General features: G+C 31.9%; 2 protein-coding genes across 6 annotated transcripts in view; one reads left to right on the forward strand and one right to left on the reverse strand.

Moving 5' to 3' along the window:
* Positions 1 to 11,781, forward strand: part of LOC134725942 (netrin receptor UNC5C-like) — an 86,784-nt gene extending 75,003 nt beyond the window's left edge. For all 5 annotated transcript variants that reach the window (XM_063590248.1, XM_063590249.1, XM_063590250.1 and 2 more), the window contains 6 exons: positions 947 to 1,183; positions 3,095 to 3,241; positions 7,657 to 7,827; positions 9,168 to 9,289; positions 9,694 to 9,795; positions 10,367 to 11,781. In XM_063590248.1, the coding sequence (XP_063446318.1) occupies positions 947 to 1,183; positions 3,095 to 3,241; positions 7,657 to 7,827; positions 9,168 to 9,289; positions 9,694 to 9,795; positions 10,367 to 10,538 (951 nt within the window). In that variant the 3' untranslated portion in view covers positions 10,539 to 11,781. The remainder of the gene's footprint in view (positions 1 to 946; positions 1,184 to 3,094; positions 3,242 to 7,656; positions 7,828 to 9,167; positions 9,290 to 9,693; positions 9,796 to 10,366) is intronic.
* Positions 11,782 to 20,448: 8,667 nt separating this feature from the next.
* LOC134726696 (E3 ubiquitin-protein ligase TRIM45-like) lies at positions 20,449 to 21,348 on the reverse strand. The gene has a single exon (XM_063591112.1). It carries the CDS (start codon positions 21,346 to 21,348, stop codon positions 20,449 to 20,451), a length of 900 nt encoding a protein of 299 aa, XP_063447182.1.
* Between the last annotated feature and the right edge of the window lie 4,515 nt (positions 21,349 to 25,863).

Genomic DNA, 25,863 nt, shown 5'->3' on the forward strand with positions numbered 1-25,863 from the left:
TTTATTGATGGGAAGAGAAATCATCATCAATATAGCCAATAAATTAATTTTGATAACGTTAAACAAATGTGATTGAATGGCTATAAAAGATTCAGTTGATGAAAAACCCTGGCATGAATCAGTTCTATAGTTATGAATGTCTGTAATTTTCACAGATAACCAATGAAAATTTTAATTTTATTTCCTGCATTTTCTGCGATCCTGTCATGGATAGAAATGTTAATTTCCTGTTGGATATCTAGTGTACATTATTGTATCAAATGACATCTGTTTTCACAAAAAACGTTGCACTTTATATTGTTTAAGAAACGTCAATACGGTATAAATACCCACAGAAGGTTAATAAAGACATCAAAACTATTAAGTAAAACAGATTAAAAACATCCATTGGAATTAATGTTGAAGAAGCTTTGATCAAAAGAAATCTCAAATTTTAGCAGTCTTAATTACCGATTTGCATGTCAAACTATAGTTTTGTTGGCCTTTAGTGATTTTAATGTGATATGCAGTCTTGATTTTATTCAATCAATTCAAAGTCAAGTTCTTTGCAAAATGTCAGGGTTTAAAAGAATGTTACTTTCAATTTTTGAGTACAACCATGTCATTGTATCAATTTTGCAAACTCATCCAAGTACAATGTATGCAAAAAAAAGTAGAAACATTCCTTACTTTATAAGAAATTATATAATCCCAGAGAACTTTAAGATTTTTCATAATGTTAGTCTGGCATTTGTGAAATACATATCCCCATACGACTGTTATATTATACTTCAAGTGAATGATGTTATTTTAAGAAAAAGTTTATAAATTTTTAAAACAAAGTCCCAGCACCACGGTTATCCTGAAAGGATTTAACAAACAAGTTTTCTTTAGTTATTGATTTTAAAAATAACTGTGATGAAAGTATATGAAATATAAATTACATTTTTTATAAATTTTTTTACAGAGAATAGTTACGTTAGGCCAAGAGACAATAAATACCTCAGTATATTCACAGTTAGACCCCACACATTGTCACATAATGACAGAACAGTTGATGAGATATGCTTTGATAGGAGAATCGATACCAGGGGGCAGGGCTGTGAAAATCCTACGATTAGCAGCCTTTGCTGCAACACAGAATCCGTCTTTGGACTTCAGCATTCGAGTCTACATGGTTGAAGATACAAAGGATGCTCTTGAGGTAATAGAAAATACAGCTCTTAGTGAGTGAAATAAAGGCGAAATATCTATTTTAGAGCTTATTAAAATGTCAGAGAAATCACATGACTATTCAAGAGCATTGTATTTTATCCCACTGAACGTAATGAAATTCTGCAAACAAATCTGTTATCTCTGTTTATAGGAATGAATCTTGAAATCTGTAATGAGTATTTCATATTCTGAAAAGAGACACTTAAACTCAGGTGTAATCAAAAACCAAACATTTGATAACATACCTTTAAAATCTACAATTCATAACACAAGAGTATAAGTTTAAATTCAGATATAATTTGATTCTTCATAAATCTTTTTTGTTTTGCAAAAACATGAGGTTAGAGGGAGTTCAAAAATGTTGACTTTGTAAGCTTTGGAAGTAACAGATGTAGGAGATAAGAATTTACCATTTATTGTCATAGGGGCATTCCATGGGGAACTTAATAGATTCTGTCATCTAAAATGTATCTTCCCTGTCATTTTGAAAAGATAATTCACAATTTATGATCATTAAATCACAAAAATTGGATTTTGAAAATGTCGTTTTCACATATTTCATCTTAATTATGACAAAATTCTTATTTTCTTTGAAATTTGATTCTAATTCCCCTCATTTTATGGACTGTATTTATGATATCTCTTGTTAACATTACATTGTTCATCTGGACATTATAGAGATAGTATATTGGTCACTGTTATCATCTGGACACGGTAAAGTGGTCATTTATCATGTACAGAACAACCTATAATCATAATCTTCACTTTAGTCTGCATATCCACTGCTGCATCTTGTTTAAACAAACATCAGCTGTTCTTACTTTGTATAAAATCACAATATAAATGATCGGGGAATAAATCTCATACAAAACCTTCTTATCTGTGCCTTTGTCAAGTCATGGAATTTTGACAATGAGAAATTTGCAATGAAAAATGGACTACACATGCAGACTAATGTATTTGGCTAAGCCGACAAATTAGAGGGTCTAAAACAAAGTGTTTTCATATTTGATTCAGACCTAATACAGATTTTATAAGGTTTTTGACAAGGAGAAAGATTACAAGCTTTAGAAACAGTAATCAAACATGGATGAAATTGAGTGCTTAAAACCTAAAATTCTAATTTCACAACTGTGATTAGGTAATTTATCATACTTGTAATTTTCTGTCATTGTTGTTGTCTTGGTGATCTGCATCCTTTGTCTTGAGATTTTCACTCTGGTATTTTTATCAAGACTTTTAAGCAATAAATGTATGATGTTTTTGTCCTGATGACAACCTAGTCAAAAAGAAAAATACTTTTCCTTAAGCTGGTCTGAAAAAGATTTAGATACTATTTTTAAAAATACTGCAACAAAAAGCTGTACTTAAACATGATGAATAGTACAATATTATTTAAATTCGGTCATAACTATATTATAGATTATGGATAAAAATAAAAAGAAAGGATTTAATATGTTGATTCAGAAGCAAATATTTGACATTCTTACAGTCATCACTCAAAATTTTCTATAATACATATTTGTATAAACTAAAACATAATAATCTTGTATTTTGTGATTTTCGGACTTTTTGTCATTTGAGGGTTGCAAATATTCATTTTTGGCATTCCCTCACCCCACATCTTTGGTGGCGGTTTCCAATATATATTTTTTTTCTTTGTTGATTTGTTAACAGTTAACTCTATACATGAAACACTGAATTGATGTGTTAATAATATACTTTTTATATTGTAAACAGTAATCACCTACAGAGAATTATATGCCTAGTTAGAAAATAAATACAACCTGATACCTATTCTGTTGTTGTGTAAATGTTTATTTTTAACAAATCGCCCTCAGCATTCATATTCAGCAACCCAATATATATTTACTATAACTTTATCTTTTCAACTTTTCAGAGCGTGATCCAAGAAGAAAACAGATATGGTGGTAGATTACTTGATAAACCAAAACAAATTCCATTCCAAGATGGGGGACACAATCTATGTCTTACAATAGAGGATCTTCCTCAAGGCTGGAGAAGTAAATTAGCTGCTAATTACCAGGTAAAATTTGTAGTTATTACAGGTTATTACCTTAAATTCAGAAATTATTTCAAGCAATTATTTATGTTATTTTTTTACCTGATCAACCAAAACTCAAGATTAATTATTGAAATATATGAAAATTTGTGTTCTAATTATTGTAATAATTACACAGTTGCATCATGTGCATCAATAAAACTTTGCAATAATTTCTGAATTTATGGTAGAAATATTATTGAGTAAATAATGACTGGTAATTTATATGAAACAACTGAATGGTAAAGCAAAAAATTGTGACAATATTGTTGTCATGCATAAAATGTTCTGTGTTGTGAAGCTTGATATTGCAATGATTACAGCCGACTGTTGGACGGAAAGGTATTAAATGCAATTAACACAGGTAATAGGTATTTATTCTATTGAGTCCATAACAAGATCCTATGTATTATGTCGGATATAACACTAATTATATTGAAATGGAGGAACGAATGAACCGTTAATTACATTGTAATGAAATGACTAGCTTAAAGTGATAATAGTAGAATTATAGGTGTAAATCTCTGTCTTCAGGGACCTGATTAGTAAACAATACCTGGCTTTGCACCTGGTCATCGTGGTCAGCAGAGCAATCAACATTGAAATCAACATCATGTTGAGGTGTAAATTATGTTAACGTGTGCCATAAGGTAGTTTGTTCCATACTTTTCCGTGTCACACTTTATTGGGTATTATGGAAAGTGTGTCGGTTCTATTGTTTTCTAGTCATCCACGTCAAAATTAATAGTGTATATCAATTTTTAAGAAGAAGCAGTTTTATTTTATTTTGTTGGCAACTGCCTGAAATTAAGACAACTAAACAGGAGTTGCCTTTAAATACTTTTAACAGGAAAGAACTTGTGAGCTTTTAATATTGCAGTCAGCTGCTGACTAGTGACATCATGTTAGGGTCTGAAGACTTTCTATAAACACAATATTTTTACAGATTATAAAGATAACAACAAATTAATAAAAACAGCAGGTGGAAAAACTAAGGCAAAATTAGTGCAAAAACTAATGCTTCACAGAGTTCACTTAAGTTCACTCGTACATTTTCTTGGCTGAAATAAAAAAAAGCTGTTTTGTGCATAATTTTCTAATAAATCTTCACAAGAACTGACCAATAAGAATAAATTAGTGGTCATTAATTTACAGGCATAGCTATCTGCCAATTAAATTGTCCAAATAATACCATACAGCAGCATTTAGCCATATTTTTATAACAACATTTCTGAGTTTGATTGAAGACTTTGGTCGACCATCTTACAAGTTTTCCTGTCATTCTACGGAACAGACACATGTTTGGGGGGTGGTTCAGCGGTATAATGCTGGGACATAATTAAGATATATATTAAAGAGTTGGTTCAGCGGTATAATGCTGGGACATAATTAAGATATATATTAAAGAGTTGGTACCCTGTCAGAAAAAGTAATGAATTGATTTTGACAGTAAAATCAATATTGTCTAATTCCAAGACAATTTTAACATTGTATCTGACCACAGTGAATGGTAACTTAAGATCGTTCAAATTATCTCCAATACTGTGTGTTAAATCAGAGGCATGTGTCTTTAATTAAGTTATTGTTATCATTTAATTAAATTAATTAACATTCATTAACTTCAAGGGTAACACATATTGAATTAGGTTTTGTTTTCATGGATTGATGTAGACCCACAGTGCATTTCTTTGATGTTGGACTGACTGGCCCCATGTAAATAGTCATCTCAAATATCATGAATATTGTAAAGCTTTCACTCAATTAGCAAGACAAATTTTTGTAATATGTCCAAGTTAAAATACAATTTTATTCTTCAGTTCTAATACTGAATGACATTGTTATGATAAACATATCTAGATAGATAATTTAATGTCAGAATTTCATAGCCATAATTCACTTAAACTATGCATTACATTTTTTTTCTGAAGGCTCAGACTGATAATTTCATTTAAAAATTTTAAGAGCGATGATTTACTTAAGCCATGTTTTACATTTATCTGAAAATAATACAATTTGGGTTGATTTCTTTGATGAAATCTTGCAGAATTTGTTTTAATGATGAAATCTATTTGAATCAGAATGTGTCTAAAGTCTTTGATATATAACATTTACAAGCCTTCCGACAATCCATCTGATTAGTACACTTACATTAGGATTTGGTTTGTCCAATGCAACTGGTTAAACAAAGACAGTTTGTTCAGTATATATCAGACCTACTTCATACTTTGATTGTGTGCCAATGATGTTAACATTTTACTTTGAAGCCAGCTTAGATCTGGAGAATTTAATGTCAAAAGAAATGAAAAATGGGAAGTTTATGTATCTTACTATAACCTATGTTTGCATAGATCTAAGAAAACTGAAATTGGTAAAAAATGAAAGTTTACATTTTGCTGTCTTCATTCTTGGTAGTGATAAGTGTTTTTTTAAATTGTCAGTTAAATTGGGATAAAACAAATTTGGGATGTCAAGAAATGAAGAAGAAAAAAACAAGAGTTTAAATTTAAAAGTATCAGTAAAGTTTGTTGTTAAAATAATGGTTCTGTTTATTTCTAAGTTCATTATGCTGTTTGAATATCATTCTCATAGAACTTTAGATACTCTGTTAAAATCTGATATTTTTTTTTATTTCCGGCTCAACACTAAAAGTTTGACAAGCAATTTCCCCATTTATTATTGATTATTTTAATGACGGGTTGAACAGGGGACATTGAGATTTACTAGGGTATAACATTTCAGATTAATATATGCCTACTTTTGACACCCATATTCTACATGACAAGTCTGGACCAATCTATTGTTCTTATTGAAGGGTCCGGAGATGAACTACGCAGTCCTAAAGATTCTGACAATTTTCACACTCTCCAAATTGTAATTTTATGTGATTTGATTATTGTTCGAAAATTTTGTGATTGGCAGGTGTACATATTTATGTTTTAGAGGAAAGATGATATGAGAATTATACTGTGATATAAATTCAACCTAAGGTCAAGTGGGCAATTATTACCCCCATGGGGAGCCTCTTATGATATCAACAAACAGATCAAGTGTTTTACATTCATCATTTATTTCTTTTCTTATTCTGTCAACAATCAACATTTTACTTTGATAAACATCGAATACATAAATCATAAGACCTCTATCTCGAAAATATCCAATTTCTCAGATCTCAAGGTCAATCAAAGGTTAATTAGAAGAGGGGGTCAGCTTATACCCTCCATACTTTGCATAGTGGGGAGCTTGGATGACAAATGTTAAATGTAAAAGTTTAAAGATTTTAGGCATGTTTATGTGGCTATAAAGAATCAGAATAGGTTTGACAGGATAGAGATCTTGTTTTTGCAGATGTCTACCCCTATCACAGTCAAGTCAACCAGTTCTACTGATTAATTGCTTCTTTCTTTTGTCAATCATTGGCTTGTGAAGCAGATGACCTGAGAGATTTCTGTTGAAATTTTTTCCAATAAACAAAATTAACTATTAAAAAGGAATGACACTTTTTTTTATCAGATTTTGGTGTTCATTTCATAGTTTGTAAAACAAAGAATTTTGCAGCTTTCAGTGATCTGTAATAAATTCTATGATTATATCATTGAAATGTAATCAACAGAATGAATAAAAGTCAGATGAAACAATGCAAGTGTGAAATCAGGAATATTGTCAACTCTATAGGGAAGGGAGATAACTTCTCAAGTGTCAAATCATTGTTTCAACTTCATTTAACACGATTTTAATCAGTTTTCACTCTTTGTTAAAACGGATCTGACTTTTTGAAATAGATTAAAAATATAATTGAAATTTTTTTATGTTTTTTAATTTGTCTTTTGATATTTGAGTTATTGCATTTATTATTTTTTTATTATATGTATTTAAGATAAATAAATATGATAATATTCGTTTCTACCAGTTAGCGTTCATCAAAAACATTTCAGTAACCAGTATACTGAGTTATAATTTCCTGTGCGTTGTCACTCAAAATGGTACTTCTAAACCACTTATTGAAATATAAGGATGGAAATTAACATGATATTGTTATAGAAGTAATTATGTCTATAAAATTACGATCAATAGAATGACATGATTCTTCAGACTGATTTCAAAATTCTTATAAAAATGTCAAACAAACATTACAAAAATCTTCAAACATGCAGAAATACATGTCAATTTTTTGCAAAAAACAGATTTCTGTAGTCGTATTTGTTGATGCACCTGATTGTAAAACAAAGATTAAAATTGTTAATCTTTCCTGTTTTGTTTGCTTAAAACAGCATGCCATCAATTTTCTAGCTGGAGTATAAGACAGGGATGGTTACAACATGTTCACTTATTATACTCATTCATATTTTGCAAGGAATTGATTTAAATCATTAAGTCAAAGTGTCATTTTTATTTTTTTTCAGGAAATTCCGTTTCAACATATATGGAGTGGTAACCAGAATAATCTACACTGTTCATTCTCACTGGAGATGACAGAACGAGGATTAAATAAAGTCTCCTGTAAAATACAAGTCTACCAGAAAGCTATTCTTAGTAACAGACAGGTGCTAAATATCTTCAACAATTTTAAAGAGGTAGGTATCTAAAAAGTCTCTCATGGAATCTTGTAATATCAGTCTTTTGGAGTTGAATCATGAATCAAAAGGAAAACACAGTTATTAGATTCACAGTAAAACCAGTTAAAGAAAAATCTTTACCAAATCAAGTCAGATCAAATACAATTTCAAAATCCAGACCATGTTGCTATATCTATTTATACATTGTCTGTGACAATCTAATACAACATATAAGTTTCATTTAAATTTCTCTCCATTGAGAAAACTGCTGCACCAATTGTCACTAAATTGATTGTTCCATAAAGTGGGGAATTATTTTTTTATTAGCAAAAATCTGATGTACACAAAGTTGTGCAAACTGTTTTATCATTATGTCAAATGTGTTTGGAACGCATCTTAACATCAATTGGGTGCTATTTCAGGTCATGCTTAAGTAATATAATTTGAAAGTTGGGTAACAAAACTTTTCCCCATTTCTCCTCTCTCTGTTGCAAGAAACAAAGATGTGAAAATTATACAGTATAGTCCTATAACTTTCCATAATTTTACTTTAAGTCAATAAAAAACCAAGCACCTGTTGAAGATTAACAGTAAATTATCATCTGCTTTGTTCTGGTTGACCATTATTTAAAGTTAATTACCATATAACCTGTCCTGGTCAGTGGCTTAATGTTTATTTCTGTCATTATATAGTCAATCATTCTGAGAATATATGTATCCAATCTTACAAATCTACATCTGTTCAATTTCATTTGTGGAGAATGCCTTTGTTGTGTGTTTATCTAAACGATCTTCTTGAAATTCATTTTTCTTTTTCTTTGAGATAGATAACATTTTTTATATTTTCTCCAAATTGTAATTTGCCAAATCAAAGAGTTTAAGATTGATGTAGGCTATGATCCAGAAATGTCTTGCTGTATAAACTGTTATGTTTTGTGCATCGTACTTGTAAAAATGTTTAAATGGACGTGAGTGTTTGTTTTGGTTATCAGTATCTGCTAAGCTGGATGTTAGTACATTACAACTCTGAGTCAGAACTTGTATAAATAAATCCTACCAAGGGAAAGCAACTTTAGTAGAGTATGCCAGGTCAAATTTGTAATTATAGAAATCTCAAATTATTATTTTAGATCCCCCACAAGATGGATAAGCAGATAGCATGTGTTGATGTATGCATACACAAATGTTCTTGTGCTGTACACCCAGTAGGGCCATTTAAAAAATGTATGGAAAAACTTAATCCCTGTTTTAATTTTTTTCAAACATTTCAAATTTGTTTAAATTTCAAGAGTTCTTTCATAAACAATTGTTGCTGAATATAAATTTTTTTATGAAACCTGTTTTTCTGTATTTTTCAGAAACCCTTACCATTACAGACGCCAACTTCAACATTAAAAGGACGATCATCAACAGTGACAACAAATTCTAGTTCAGGGTATAACTCAATGGTTACACTAGATCCTGCTGGAAATAACTTTAGGTATATATTATCTTCTAAGTTAATTGATGAAACAAAACTATAGGAAAACATTGTAAATAGCAACTGAAGGTAAAACCCAAAACCATTGGTAACATGTCTTTTTTTTTTTTTTAAAGCAAAACCAAAAATTACTAGTAACTTGTCTTCAAGTGGAAAGAAATAGTGTAAAGATAGGAAAATTCTCTTTGATGGATATTTGAAAATAAAAGTATTGTCTTTAACCAAGGTACAATGGTATAGAGACATATAAACTTGCATAAGCTTAGAAGAAACTACACATTGATAACATAGATAGGGTAACATAATCTACAGTACCAGTGGTCATGGTGTAAATATTTGTTTGAAATACCAGAATAATGGAATAATGATGACCTACATATTAAATTTTAGAATTGTATTTTCAGGTTACCGAGTCATATTCGGTACCAGTTATGTCTATTATTAGATCCACCTAATGCCAGAGGCAATGATTGGAGAATGTTAGCACAAGCTCTAACTGTAGACAGGTAGGCGCCAGATTTACACTTTACAGAGCTGTTAATGTTTTTGTAGTTCTAAAATAAGTTTTATTCTAATTATTGCATCACATCTAGGGGCCATCTTAGATTTGCTGTGAGATTCAGCTCCATGTAAAAAGTCTATCGGCAACTTCTGAGATGAAGCAATGGCCTTTCCATTGCTTTTAATTTTTGTCTAGTGTAGTAGGGATTTTGTCTTAAATTTATAGACTATACTCACACTTTTCACATCCACCAAAAAAAAACTTGCTGAAGTTGGGCTTTTTGTCCCATTAGAATTTTAAAACAAATTTCTAGTGCCATGGTTTCTGTACCGAAGGGATTCTTGTTTGCACTCCTAGGGATTAGAAGATGACCTGTTGAATGACAAAATTTCAACCTTAATCAAAAATACATTTTAAGAAGCTGTTCAAATTTTCTTGCCACATATATCTTGCAAAGCTTACCTATTGTATTGTATCATATGCATGAAAGACCTAGTGGAATAAGATATTACTTCAATCTTTGTATAATTTTATTTCTATTCGAGGTTATACTTATTTTTCTATTTTTCTTTCAGATATGTTCAATATTTCGCAACTAAACCTTCACCTACAGAGCACATATTGGACTTATGGGAGGCACGTCATCGGGAAGAATCTGCAATAACTGACTTAATGAATATTTTCCGTGTTATGGGACGATTGGATGTTGCTGCAGTTTTAGAAAAAGATATGGGGTCATGGTTATGACAGCGGAAGTATTCATGTGCTATGCAAGTGTAAATGTGATGAGTGGTATCTAAATTGTGATAAAATGAACAAATGATGCTTGGCCGAAAATGCATGAGTGCATGACTCCTGCCGTTATGCAAAAGAGTGCTGTACCATAGAAGGATTGATGAAGGTGGATGCATATATATTCTTTCTCAACGAGTGCTATACTTTTGTCGCCTATTCTTGCTATAAAATAGGAAAATGACACTTAAAGGTGCATTTTTGCTTCAGTATCAAAAATAGTTGGAACCGAGGAATGGGAAAAAGACATGTGCTATTATGCCGAAAATATGGAATAAAACATTCTGCGAATTTATATAATTGTTTTACAATTAAAAACTCAAATCTGACTTTAAAAAGCAGATTCAATAAATTAATATCAAATGAATGCAATAATTAGTCACTATGCATTAAGACTGTAACCATAGCAACATGCCAAGACACTGGAGACAATAATATTATAGACAGTGCTGTGTTGAGATTATTAAGGCATTCAACAGCTTATGAATATGCATGAACTACAATATGCAAATTTCTTCCAAATAGTTGTTGAAAAGGAAGATAACATTGTTTATTGTCTCATTTTAGAAGGCTGTGATGATTATATATAATTATTAATTCCATGTTGTTATAGAAATTTTCTTATTCCAAAAACATTTCTTTCAAGGTTATAATAGAGGAAAATGGCTTAATGTGGCACTTTGAAATTCAATGCTTAATTTTAATAATAATTAAGTGTTATTTTACTTTTTGGTTAATCTTGCCATGTAGAATTTTTATTTTGTTTTACTGAACACAAAAATAATATTTATTATCTTTTATTTTGTCTCTACTGTTTTAGTATCACAGAGATATAGAAGTAATATTGACTGAAATTTTGAAAGTGCTATTGATGTGTTATTTTTCATACATGTAAAAATTTATAGATATGAAACATGTTTATGAAAAAAGAAAGAGCTACCCTGTGGTAGTTATATCATTGATTGAGTTTGTTGATCCAGCAATAAATGTTTGATAAATGTATTTTAAAATCAAAATTTTTATAAAATGTGATCAGTCGTCTTGTCATTTTGAGAGAAATTACATCACAAATTATGTTTTCTAGTCATTTTGGTGTGGAAGATACATATCACTTCTTCATTTCATGTATGTTTGAGACAAACATTGGAAGGATTTGTTACATTTCAGTAGTTAGCTTTACATTGTTATTTCAAATAGTTTTTATACGACCGCAAATTTTGAAAAAATTTTCGTCGTATATTGCTATCACGTTGGCGTCGTCGTCGTCGTCGTCGTCGTCGTCGTCGTCGTCGTCGTCGTCGTCGTCGTCGTCGTCGTCGTCCGAATACTTTTAGTTTTCGCACTCTAACTTTAGTAAAAGTGAATAAAAATCTATGAAATTTTAACACAAGGTTTATGACCATAAAAGAAAGGCTGGTATTGATTTTGGGAGTTTTGGTCCCAACATTTTAGGAATTAGGGGCCAAAAAGGGCCCAAATAAGCAATTTCTTGGTTTTCGCACTATAACTTTAGTTTAAGTTAATAGAAATCTATGATATTTTGACACAAGGTTTATGACCACAAAAGAAAGGTTGGGATTGATTTTGGGAGTTTTGGTTTCAACAGTTTAGGAATTAGGGGCCAAAAAAGGGCCCAAATAAGCATTATTCTTGGTTTTCGCACAATAACTTTAGTTAAAGTAAATAGAAATCAATGAAATTTAAACCCAATGTTTATGGCCAGAAAAGGAAGGTTGGTATTGATTTTGGGAGTTTTGGTCCCAACAGTTAAGGAAAAAGGGGCCCAAAGGGTCCAAAATTAAACTTTGTTTGATTTCATCAAAATTGAATAATTGGGGTTCTTTGATATGCCGAATCTAACTGTGTATGTAGGTTCTTAATTTTTGGTCCCGTTTTCAAATTGGTCTACATTAAGGTCCAAAGGGTCCAAAATTAAACTTAGTTTGATTTTAACAAAAATTGAAACCTTGGGGTTCTTTGATATGCTGAATCTAAAAATGTACTTAGATTTTTGATTATTGGCCCAGTTTTCAAGTTGGCCCAAATCGAGGTCCAAAATTAAACATTGTTTGATTTCATCAAAAATTGAATAATTGGGGTTCTTTGATATGCCAAATCTAACTGTGTATGTAGATTCTTAATTTTTGGTCCAGTTTTAAAATTGGTCTAAATTAAAGTGCAAAGGGTCCAAAATTAAACTAAGTTTGATTTTAACAAAAATTAAATTCTTGGGCCTCTTTGATATGCTGAATCTAAACATGTACTTAGATTTTTGATTATGGGCCCAGTTTTCAAGTTGGTCCAAATCAGGATCTAAAATTATTATATTAAGTATTGTGCAATAGCAAGTCTTTTCAATTGCACAGTATTGTGCAATGGCAAGAAATATCTAATTTCACAATATTGTGAAATTGCAAATTTTTTTTTAATTAAGAGTTATCTTTCTTTGTCCAGCATAGTAAGCAAGAAATATCTGCAAGATTTTTTTTTAATTGGAGTTATCTTTCTTTGTCCAGAATCAACTTAAATCTTTGTTATATACAATATACAATGTATATTCACTTTTTACTACCAACTAATAAATTTAAATAATCTTTACCATTCAGTGATAACAAGCAGTTTTTTTACATCTTAATATTTTATGATGTATTTAAATGAGTAGTAATTGTTGCAAACTCCATTAGAATATTTTAATGGAAATTGGTTTTGGAATAAGGGAAAGGCGGATGTGATTAAAAAATTGGGTTCAATTTTTCTCATTTGAAATTTCATAAATAAAAAGAAAATTTCTTCAAACATTTTTTTGAGAGGATTAATATTCAACAGCATAGTGAATTGCTCTAAGAGAAAACAAAAATTTTAAGTTCATTTGAATACATTCATTCTGTGTCAGAAACCTATGCTGTGTCAACTATTTAATCACAATCCAAATTTAGAGCGGAATCCAGCTTGAATGTTGTGTCCATACTTGCCCCAACCGTTCAGGGTTCAACCTCTGCGGTCGTATAAAGCTACGCCCTGCGGAGCATCTGGTTATTTTTGTGTACTTATTTAATTTTGAAAGGCTTCATGATCATATGCAATATACTTACAACAAATTTCATGCATAGAACTACACATTTAACATATTTTTCTTTAAATGGTCCGTATCGACCATTTATTATTTTCAGACCATATATGTCTTATTGAGATGTATTTAATTAAATCAAAGATCAGCTGAAATCATCTGGTGCTACAACATGTCTTGCTTAAAAAAATTCTATGTAGTTTGGCATGTGTTTGCCAGTAGTAAAAAGTATACCAAACTGCTGAAAATATCTGTCAAATTTAAATAATTGTAAAAAAACCTGTTGTTACTGTTATTTATGGGTTTATGTTATCCCTCATCCTGCGATAAAAAAACAGTTGTTGGTTTCAGTGTTCCAAAATTAGCTTATTTATTTCATTTTCTTGAAAGTTGTGATTATTTACTCAATTTATGGAATAAAAAGTTCTAATGGAAAAAACATCAAAGTCCAAACCGTTTTCAGAAGTGAATCTTGTGCTTGCAGAGAAACTGTAATGCAGGTTAGATAAGTCAGTATTACAGGTGATTACAGTTAATGTATTACTGGTGAATACATATATTGTTGGATTTGTAAATTATGTAAATTATTATAAAAATGGTAGAAAACCATTTACTTATATATGAAAGTTTTGTATATATTATATAAAACATTGACATTATAAATGATGACTGAAAATAAATATGAAATACCTGAAAAGATATGTGTTCTGTGTTTATAATTAGTGCCACTTTTGGAAGCCAGGATACTTTCTTGATTTATCCCAAATTTTACTTGCCATGAGTAACAAGTGGAGAAGGAGCTGATTATCTTACCTGAGCTCATTACTCACTCACTCTCTGGCCTTGTAGTTATAAAAGTTATAAACACCAATTTAGTTCCCAGACTTTAAAATCAACAAATCAAAGTATGTGATTGGTGTTTCTAACACCAATTTTTTGTACTCTGAGTTTTGAGTCAAAGTTTTATGACTGAGAGCCCTTGTCTTGTTGGTTCTGTTATTCAAGTTTATTGTTTTGTGTAGCTTTAAGTGGAATGTTTTTTGTTTTTTCTTCATTTTATTTTTGGTATGACATTGCTTTACCTACTTTTGGTTGCCTCTTTGATGAGTCCACAAAAATATTAGGAAGTATATGAAATTGCTCTTGTTTGTCATAAAGTTCAATCTTTGACTAACCTCTCATATATTATATGTATAACGTGACGTATACAATATATTGTATTTGCTAATTTTAAAAAGATGACGTTTTGATGACGTCGCATGGTGACGTTTTCGTACATTTTGCCTTTTCAGTAAACAGTCCATCTGTTGATAAATACTGTGAACGTTTTGTGTATATCTAAATATGTTTACCTATGTTGAAAGACGTGCATAATACCAAATCATAAAAATACAAAGTGTTTAGTCTCTAGGAAATCTTGTAAGATTTCCGTTGCTATTTTTTCTAAATAGGTGCAATTTGGGTACTCGGTGCAATTTGGGTACCCTTACGTTAGTTATATATAAACTTAAACAGATAGAAGATATAGGAAAGGGGACGATGCTCATTAATGGGACCAATAGTCGTGTCAAGGTCACTTGGAAAATGGCCTTTGAGTTTCCCTTGCTCGATTGGAGTGAAGCTTCTATGGATGGAAGATGTAGTGAATGATCTTAATCGGAATAAAAACATGTAGCATCGTTCCATTGTATTGTTTTATATTGTTCCAATTATATTGAAAACATTTAAAGTGAAGGCCAAGGAGAAAAGAGTGTGAATTTTAGGATCAAAAGGTCAAAGATGAAGGTCACTTATTTTTACATGAATAAATTGATGAACTTGATTGGAATGAAACTAATCATATTGATTATTAGGACACTCTTTTATTCTAGGGTAAATAGGTCCAAGGTCACTGTCGCTTTTGAAAATGCTATTTAGATAAAGTTGTCCTTATTGGTTGGAATGACAAAAAGTGAAATGAAAGGAATACATAGAGGTCATAGAACATCAGAAGAAGCTCGATTGCTTGCTCAATTCATCAAAGGTCAAGGTCACTGATATAAGAATTATTAACTTTCTTTTTCCATAAAGAATTAAGATATATTTATACAGGTAAAAATTTGCAAAGATAGTACATGCTTATTTGTCCTTCCAAGCAACCCGTCTCCAAGCATACTACTATTTTGAATGTTCTCTAAAATGAAAAAAAATACACAGTCCAGGAGCATCAGTTGGCCAGTAGTGCCAGTCTTTTTACATGTTTTGAATGACAAAGAAGTTGTATAGTGGAATGATGCAGTCACTCCAACTTTCCAGTCGGTAATTATTTCAATTGTGTTGATTTTAATCCACATCAACATTCATTTCTTTAAATATTTACACCAAAAATAACGTGTTCTGGAAATTATGCCAAGAATTATTTCAAATACTATACAAATGCATCACAAAACAAACTTGTATTAACTCATGTTTATATATATTATATAATTAAGTTAAAGATAAAAAATATTTAAGGAAGTCACATAGCCTCACGGACGCCAACAACTTAAATGGTGCATTCTGCACGGTTATTTCATTGTAGTGACGAAATGATAGAAAAGACTCGGAAATGTCTTCAATGAGTCTTCAAAGGTCAACGTATGACCTTTAACAAAAAGCAAGATCATAACTATGCAGTCTGATACCTTGTGCAATGCCAAACAAAAAATATCCTGCTCCGATGTGGGACACGCACTGTATAATTGTCTAAAATCAGTGTTATGTCAGATATTACTTAGATGACATATTGAACCTATTGCACCCTTTTGGCCAGGTGAAATTGATATCAATTCTATATATATATACATGTATAGGAAGATGTGGTATGAGTGTCATTGAGACAACTCTTCATCCAAGAGACAATTTAAATAAAATTAAACCATTATAAGTCAAGGTACGGTCTTCAACAAGGAACATTGGCTCACACCAAACAGTAAGCTACATGTATAAAGGTCCCCAAAAATTACTTATGTAAAACAATTCAAACGGAATAACCAGCGGTTTAATCTATATAATAAACTGTTAGAAATGTGGACAAAGGAAGATAATTCAATCATAATTTGAACATTGTGTCTCATAGTAACGACGATCGAAAGAAGTCTTTTTGAACAAGCTAAACAAGTGTTACTCTTTAATAGGGAGAACACACATATACCATTGACTTTATTCTATGTTGATTTACCGGTTATCAAATAATTAAAGTACTATCTTTATAGATTAACTTACCCTCCCGGAGAACCTGAATCATCCCACTTTTGAAATTGGTTCGTGTTGATTCGTCTTAGGTCTTCAATATAGTGTTCTGTGAACTCGTTGTCTTTTCGAATAAAGACTTTTTAACTTTTTTTGTGACATGTTTACCTATTGTATCTGATTGTTTTGTTCACGCATCAATAGCAATATTATTAAAGTTGATGCGACTGTCGTACAAATGAGAGGTTTAGCGCTATAAAACCAGGTTCAATCCCCTATTTTCTACATTTGAAAATGCCTGCACCAAGTCAGGAATATGACTGTTCTTGTCCATTCGTTTTTGATGTGTTTTGTTATTTGATTTTGCCATGTGATTATAGACTTTTTGATTAGATATTCCTCTAAGTTCAGTATTTTTGTGATTTTACTTTTTTCGTAGTGACTTGTTTTTAACATGCCGATGTCACGTTATATCGTTTCACCTGGGAAGCTTCCGTTACTTATTCATTCATTGATAGAAAGGCTAAGTATACCAAAGGGACATTCAAACGAGTCGAAATAAACCAACAACACCATGGCTAAATGACAAAAGACAAAACAGACAAACAACAGTACATGGAACACACTATAGAAAACTAAAGACTGAGTAACACAAACCCCACAAAAACCGGGGGTTGGTCTCAAGTGCTCCGGAAGCGTAATCAGATCCTGCTCCTGTTCCAAATGGGTCACCCGCTCATGTTAGTACAAATCAGGTAATCAGCACCATATGGTAGGTCACATTAGAGGAAAGGGGACAGGATTGTAGTTTTGGAAATTTGAAGCGGCATCTTCTCTATCCTATGTGAACTCGACGGATAATATAACGGTCAATCTACTCTTTAAGGCGTACGTAAAATTCACGAAGGGATGACTTCAACTTCACCACTTGGAACTCTTGATTTAACAGTTTCCTTCAATACTTGTGAGCAGCAACCCTCTATCAAGGAAACTATGATACGAAATAAAAGCCCCCACATATATTAAATTAGAGATATATATTTCGTGGTGAACTCAGGAATAAGATTTATGCTTCAAATAAAGCCGTTAGCCTTCACCTACCTGCATTTCCTAGATTATTGATGTTATAAAACTGAATAATGTTGACGGTTTCTACATTTTCTGAGAATGTCCTGAAATGATAATTTTTGACCTACATAAATAATAATTTGGAATTTAAATGTTATTTTGGTATCTTTCGCCTCTCTTATAAATGAAGTAAATAAATCCATGGAATTTACCTTGTCCCATCCAAACTTGAACCAAATTATTTACAGAGGAGAGTACTTTTTTGCTGATGGAAACAAATGAGGTCATATAACCTCCTTGAGGTAACTAATGAGGTCATATAACATCCTTGAGGGAACAAATGAGGTCATATAACCTCCTGAGGGAACAAATGAACATTGGACTCCATGTATACTTTATAAGAACTTATTAAGAAGAAAGACAAGAAGTTAGCAATATCCTTTAACTCTACTTTCCGCTATATATAGATGATGTTCTTTCACTAAATAATTCAAACTTTGGTGACTATGTGGAACGCATCTATCCTATCGAACTAGAAATAAAGGATACTACAGATACAGTTAAGTCTGCCTCATATCTTTACTTACATCTAGAAATTAGAAACTTTACGACAAAAGAGATGATTTCAGCTTTCCAATTGTGAACTTTACATTTCTAAGTAGCAACATTCCAGCAGCGCATGCATACGGGGTACACATCTCCCAATTGTTACGATATTCCCGTGCCTATCATGATTGTCTTGATAGAAGGTTACTTCTCACGAGGAAGCTATTAAACCAAGAGTTCCAAATGGCGAGGTTGAAATCATCCCTTCGTAAATTTTACGGACGCCATCACGAGTTGGTTGACCGTTATGGATTAACCGTTTTACAAATGATATCGGATATGTTCCTTACGTCGTAACTACAATCCCCGTCCCTTTCATGAATGTGACCTACCGAATTATACTATTTGACGGATTTGTTATCACATAAGCAACACGACGGGTGTCACATGTGGAGCAGGATCTGCTTACCCTTCCGAAGCACCTGATATCACCCCTAGTTTTGGTGGGTTCGTGTTGTTCATTCTTTAGTTTTCTATGTTGTGTCATGTGTACTGTTGTTTGTCTGTTTGTCTTTTTCATTTTAAACCATGGCGTTTTCTGTTTATTTTAGATTTAAGAGTTTGACTGTCCCTTTGGTATCTTTCGTCCCTCTTTCATACGAATACTTCACAATGACCTTTTTTGACAGACCCTTTGAGATATGTAAGCTTTATTCATCTACATACAAACACCTAACTATGTTACATAAGAATAAAAATACACAGGTTAAAGAACAGTAATACTAAAAAATATAATATCAAGGATTTTTTTTTACAAACTTTTTACAAATTACAGCGAATTCAAAATAACTAATAAGGCAACAAAACCATACCTTCTATCATTCAAATATCAGTTACATTTTAAGCATCATCTACTAGAGCAGGACAGAAAACATTATCTTGTGAAAGTAAAACATGAATTTGTGAAATTTGTTGTTCGTGCAGAAATTATAAACTTTTAGTGTGTACTTGACCGTAAATTAAATCATTCATTGGTGGGTACGGTGTGATATTTTTTCACTTTAACGAAAACCCAAGCATGTTTGCAATATTAATTGATGACATGATATTGAAGTTCGTCAAGTATTCAAAAGCTAACTAAAAAATATTTTCAAAACGGTGTCTGAACTACACATACTTTTGACTTGCTGATTTCAGATTGCATTTATATATCCAATATATAAGTGTTCATAATTGTTCCCAAAGGGAAAGGTTTGAGGTAACCCATTAATGTTTATGTGTTTAATGTCATAAAACTCTTTGAAATTGCCGCGCTCATCTGAGACATGGAAACAACAAGAGCTGTAGTCTAAGACCAAAAGTTTGCATGTTGAGTTAAATCAATATCCGAGGGTTGGAACGGACAATCAGTGTTGATTACTGGATGACCAGCGTAGAAGCTTATATTTTCCACATTCCTATTCAGAACCACAACCCTACCATTGTATTCTTGTGAATGATATCAATAACTGCAATATACCCCTTCGAATTACTTGCAATACGACTTGGAAACGTAAATTGAGACATTTGGTCCTTTTCAATGTCTAATGTACTTATTAATTTTCCTTTTTCATTAATTATTAAAAGTTGCCGTTTGGATTTTTTTCAAACTGGGAAGTGTGGTCCATCGTCCATAGCAACGATAATTATTTGTATATCCTTTGTCACTGAGGATAGTTTCTGTAACAAGGGGAGAAATATTATAAAGTTTCCTTATCTGTTTGCTTCCACGTGGTATGACTGAGACTCTTTCAATGGATAATAATAAATCCTGTTTAAATGAGAAATCCATATGGTAGACATAAAGATCAGTGAAACGATATATTGTTTTTGGGCATTTTCCCGTTACTTCAATATTTAAAAGAATTTGCTCAAATCGATGAGCTATCCATATGAATTCATCTGCTCCCGCTTTTAATTTGGAAATGGCATATTTCAGAGTAAATAGTTCAAAAGTTGAAATTGTGTGTTTGAAGTTGATATTGATGTTGTTCGTTTGGGGATGGATTGCAGCTGTTTCAAAGAACCAAATTTCAAGTCATTTTCATGAAGCTTATTAGGAACAAATACTGGCATCGTGTTGAAGTTTAGAACCGTAGGCGTTATTTTGGCATAACTTTCTCTGCAATCAAAAGTTTCAACTGGATCATTGTTGTGGAGAATTTCAAGTAAAGTTTTGTTTTGCGCGTCTAATTTAGTACCAGATTCTATTACTTTATTTATTTCCTCAGAGACAGAATTGTCCATATCTATCCATTTCTCGTTAAGTTCATCTTTTAGTGTTTTTGTATGATTTTGTAAAATGTGAAGGATGTGTTTTTCTTGTTCCAAAATTTTGTCACCCGATTTATCATAACTATCCTTTTCTGTTGAATGAATTTCTCTCAATTTCCTGTCATTCTCCTTTAATTCTTTCAATGCAAATTCATTGAGTTTTATTCTGTTCCGAACACTCACTACTTTTCTCTGTATTGCCATCTTTATTTCAACTAGTTCATGCTTTTTGTGAATTCCATCAACGCAACTAGGACAAACCATGACATTGCAACCTTCACAATATAAGCAGCATGGCTGCCAAGAATGGTCAACGCACTTGAATAGGGAGAAATCTATCTCTTCCTCATAATTTAACTGTCCTACATCTTTCAGGTCAATAATTTGGTGACTTTCTGCAGATTTAAATTTCGGATGAACTTTGTCTTTGCATCTTTGACACATCATCAAAGAACACTGTAAACACTTCCATTTGTTTTTTTGCTCTTTTTTACATAATTGGCAAAGTAGAGCAGATTTTTCCTTACTGATAGATCCAGTGTGTGGATTTGAGCTGGCCATTTCTTATATTGATGTTGAACTTCCTGTTAAAATCTTCTACGCATTACCCTTGAATATTTTACTTTCACCTTTTTAAACTACTATATTTGACATATTATTCAATGTTTAAATTTTAATAAGTATACTCTAACTACGTAAATACAAGGTTTATATAAAACCTACGTGTAGTTTCTCCATGACTGGATCCATTTACCTTTTTGTTATGACTACTTGGATGTTAAAACCGTACTCTTTAATTTCTATAACTGCAGATATTTGCACCCTGTCATATCTAGTCAAATTGAATGATAATGCCCTTCAAGTTTTGCTGTTAGCCACCAAAACAAAAATTAAACATGGCTCCCGACATTTAAAAAATGAAATAATGAAATAAATTATGAGTAATCTTGTTTTTGCATTTAAGTAGCAACAACGAAATGACACCAAATGCTAGTTGATAGAAATGCATTTAACTTATTGAAAACCATTAGTCAAAAGTCTCAAGCTTGATAAAAGCGCTAGACATTACTGCAATGGTTAAACATTTCTAGCCTCTTCATTTTCAGTTTTATTTTAGAAGGATGACGCGTGTGTCCGTGTTGGTTATTGATATCGTAGGGTAAATAAAGGCAACAGTAGTATACCGCTGTTCAAAACTCATAAATCCATGGACAAAAAACAAAATCGGGGCAAAAAACCAAAACCGAGGGAAACGCATTAAATATAAGAGGAGAACAACGACACAACACCGAAACGCAACAGCACACAGAAACGGACCAAGCAACAGACAATACACCACGAGAATAACAAATATAACATCAAATACATGAATATGGGATAGACAAGTACCGTGCCACGTCTTATCTCAAAAATAAGAGAAAACAGAAACGACTCAACGTTAAAATGCAACACACACACAGAAACGAACAATATTATAACAATGGCCATCTTCCTGACTTGGTACAGGACACTTTTAAAGGGGAATAAAAGTGGTGGGTTGAACCTGGTTTTAAGGCATGCCGAACCTCGCACTTTAATGGCACAGTTAAATATAACATTGAAATGAAAACAAAAAAATACAGGACTACAATACAAATAAAAAGCAGAACATATTAGACAAAGAAAAGCATGATCAATAGATAACAAAAAGCATCAGGTTTAAAATTCAATACGCCAAAAACGCGTCTAGTCCACACGAGACTCACCAGTGACGAAAAAAATACAAAATTGTACAGCACTGAAGATCAAAAGTTGAAAAGGTTTTGCCAAATACGGCATTGTTTGTATGCCCAGGATAAGAACATTCATATTATATAAAACAATTCACACTATTGCAAACAGTAAATTTTAACAAATGAATATGAAAGAGATATACATAATGAAACTGAAGTAAAAACTAATTACAGAAAACTAAATCCGAATACATAACGCCCAGATATACAAGATCGAAAGTGAAAAAAGTACAAAGTTGTACAGCACTGAAGATCAAAAGTTGAAAAGGGTTTTAATAAGACTGTGTAAAAGGTAAATAACTTTTGCTTATTTCAACTGTAAACAACTGTCTAGACGGATGCAATGTATTCTGTAGGTCTCTGTAATTGCTAGAAATAAAATGCAATCAGTGAGGTTTGGTTTCGAATTTATTAATCATGTCGTTTCGAAAATCGTAATCGAAAGTTTCTCCTACTTTCGACTTAAATAAACTCATAATAGATAGATTTAAATTTAGCATTTACGCCAAAAAGTCTACAAAAGACTCACTAGTGACGCTTGAAAAAAGTTAAAAAGGCCAAATAAAGTACGAAGTTGAAGAGCATTGAGGACCAAAATTCCTAGAAGTTTTGCCAAATACAGTTAAGGTAACCAATTCCTGAGGTAGAAAAGCCTTAGTATTTTAAAAAATTCAACAGTTAATTTATAAATATGACCATATCAATGATAATTTATGTCAGCACAGAAGTGCTGACTACTGGGCTAGTGATACCCTTGGGGAAATAAAACTCCACCAGCAGTGGCATCGACCCAGTGGTTGTAAATAAACTAATCATAGATACCAGGATTTAATTTTGTATTATCTACAAATAGATATGACGCCAATCATCAAAATTTGAAAACGATAGAAAATTCAAAACTTTCAGAACTAGGTAGTAAATAATTGGAAAAGAGGGACGAAAGATACCAAAGGGACAGTCAGACTAATAAATCTAGAACAAACTGACAACGCCATGGCTAAAAATTAAAAAAGACAAATAGACAAACAATAGTACATATGACACAACATAGAAAAATAATGAATAAACAACAAAACCCCATCAAAAACTAGGGGTGATCCCAGGTGCTCCGGAAGGGTAAGCAGATCCTGCTCCACATGTGACACCCGTCGTGTTGCTTCTGTGTTATCAAATCCGGTAAATAGTCTAATTCGGTAGGTCACATTCATGAAAGGGAAGGGGATTGTTGTTACGACGCAAGGAACATATCCGATATCATTTGTAAAACGGTTATTCCATAACGGTCAACCAACTCGTGATGGCGTCCGTAAAATTTACGAAGGGATGATTAAAACTTCACCATTTGAAACTCTTGGTTTAATACTTCCTTGTGAGCAGCAACCCTCTATCAAGAAAATCATGATAGGAAATGCAAGCACGAGAATATCGTATCAATTGGGAGATGTATATTCCGTATGCAGGTGCTGCCTGAATGTTGCTACTTAGAAATGTAAAGTTCACAATTGGAAAGCTGAAATCATCTCTTTTGTCGTAAAGTTTTGTTTTCAACCGACCCTCATGGTACATTTGAAGATGTAAGTCAACATATGAAGCCGACTTAACTGTATCTGTAGTATCCGTTATCTCTAGTTCAATGGGATAGATGCGTTCCACATAGTCACCAAATTTTGAATCATGTAGTGAAAGAACATCTTCTATATAGCGGAAAGTAGAGTTAAAGGATATTGCTAACTTCTTATCTTCTTCCTAAGAAGTTCCTGCATGAAGTCAGCCTCATAAAAATAAAGAAATTAGTCGGCAAGTAGAGGGGCACAGTTTGTTTCCAATGGAATGCCGACAGTCTGTTGAAAAACACGCCCTCCACACGTAACAAATATGTTGTAAATAAAAAAATCAAGCATCTTGATAATTTCAGTTTCAGAGAATTTTTGAATCAGAGTGACCCTTTACAAAGTAGGATTTATCCCTTCCTAAGACAATATACTTGTATCTACGTTGGCCATTCTTTTTTATGAAGCAAAGCAATACCAACTCTTTCAATTTGTCTTTTAGTTTGGAATGTGGAATACTTGTGTAAAGAGTAGAAAAGTCAAATGTTTTAATACTGTTTCAAGATGAAAGAGAGTTAGATTGTATGTACTCTAAATCTTTAATTGCTGATAAAATAGATGTTAATGATTTAGAAAGAGGTTTCGTGGAGCACTTCGACGACCCAGCAATATACCGTTGTTTGTAAGGACACTTATGTAGTTTAGGTATCCAATACAGTGATGGAAGATCCAGTTCTTCATCTTTGGTTGAAATTCCAAAGGAACAAAGAACAGACCTATGATTTTCCAGGATATCTTCTTTGGTAAGTGTCGTCAGGGTATATGTTGAGTTTCCAAGTGAATTGTCAATACCTAATTCGTTTATCAAGCAGTTAATTTAACGACTTTTACACACAAAAACGATGTTATTTTGGGGCTTTGTCTGCGGGGACAACAACAGATTTATCATGGAGGTGAACGATACCTCGACGATTGAATTTAAAATTCTAGTTTATACATTTTAAGTCATGTCATCCTTTAAATACAAAAAGTATATACAATATTGTCTCGTCATAAGGATATTTCTTCTCTTGTGGATGATGATTTGATTTTTATGTATAATATTTGCACTATTTTCACACTTTCAAATGTATTTGATGCATTAATTATGTAAGATACATCCACATCTCGAATCATCATTGTTAACTCATGTAACTTTTAGTTTATTCGTAGAACCGAAATTTTGACTCTTGTTAGTTGTTTCTTTATCTTGCTAGATCTGCGTAGACTATGCATAATTTGATGTTTTAAAATTAATTTTCCCTTGCAACATTAAAAATATGCGTTAACACAATTAGTTAAAAACGGCAATATATAAGATTTCTTTAAATTCATCTATCGGATGTACGGAGTTGTGATAATGAAATGTTCATTATTTACAACGATTCTAAATAAGAACCTATCCATAACTCCAATTTACATTTTTTCTTAAGTTTTTGTTTTTTTGGTTTTTGCATATATTTTTTTTCATTTTGAAAAAGAGTTATCTTTCTTTCCACATCGATTTCAAGAAAACTGAAATTGTGATTAACAATAGAATGAGATAACATCACAATGAATATCAAAATAATATGGCAAAGAAAAAATGCACTTGTGAACATGGAAACCGATAACCGCCACACAACGTTAAATATATTTCAAAAGCAACATTATTGCATTCATTTTAATAGCCGGAACTGTTCTTTCTGGTCTTTTTCATCTTTCTTTTGGTGATT

Source organism: Mytilus trossulus, chromosome 7 (assembly GCF_036588685.1).
Source record: "Mytilus trossulus isolate FHL-02 chromosome 7, PNRI_Mtr1.1.1.hap1, whole genome shotgun sequence".
Classification (NCBI taxonomy): domain Eukaryota; kingdom Metazoa; phylum Mollusca; class Bivalvia; order Mytilida; family Mytilidae; genus Mytilus; species Mytilus trossulus.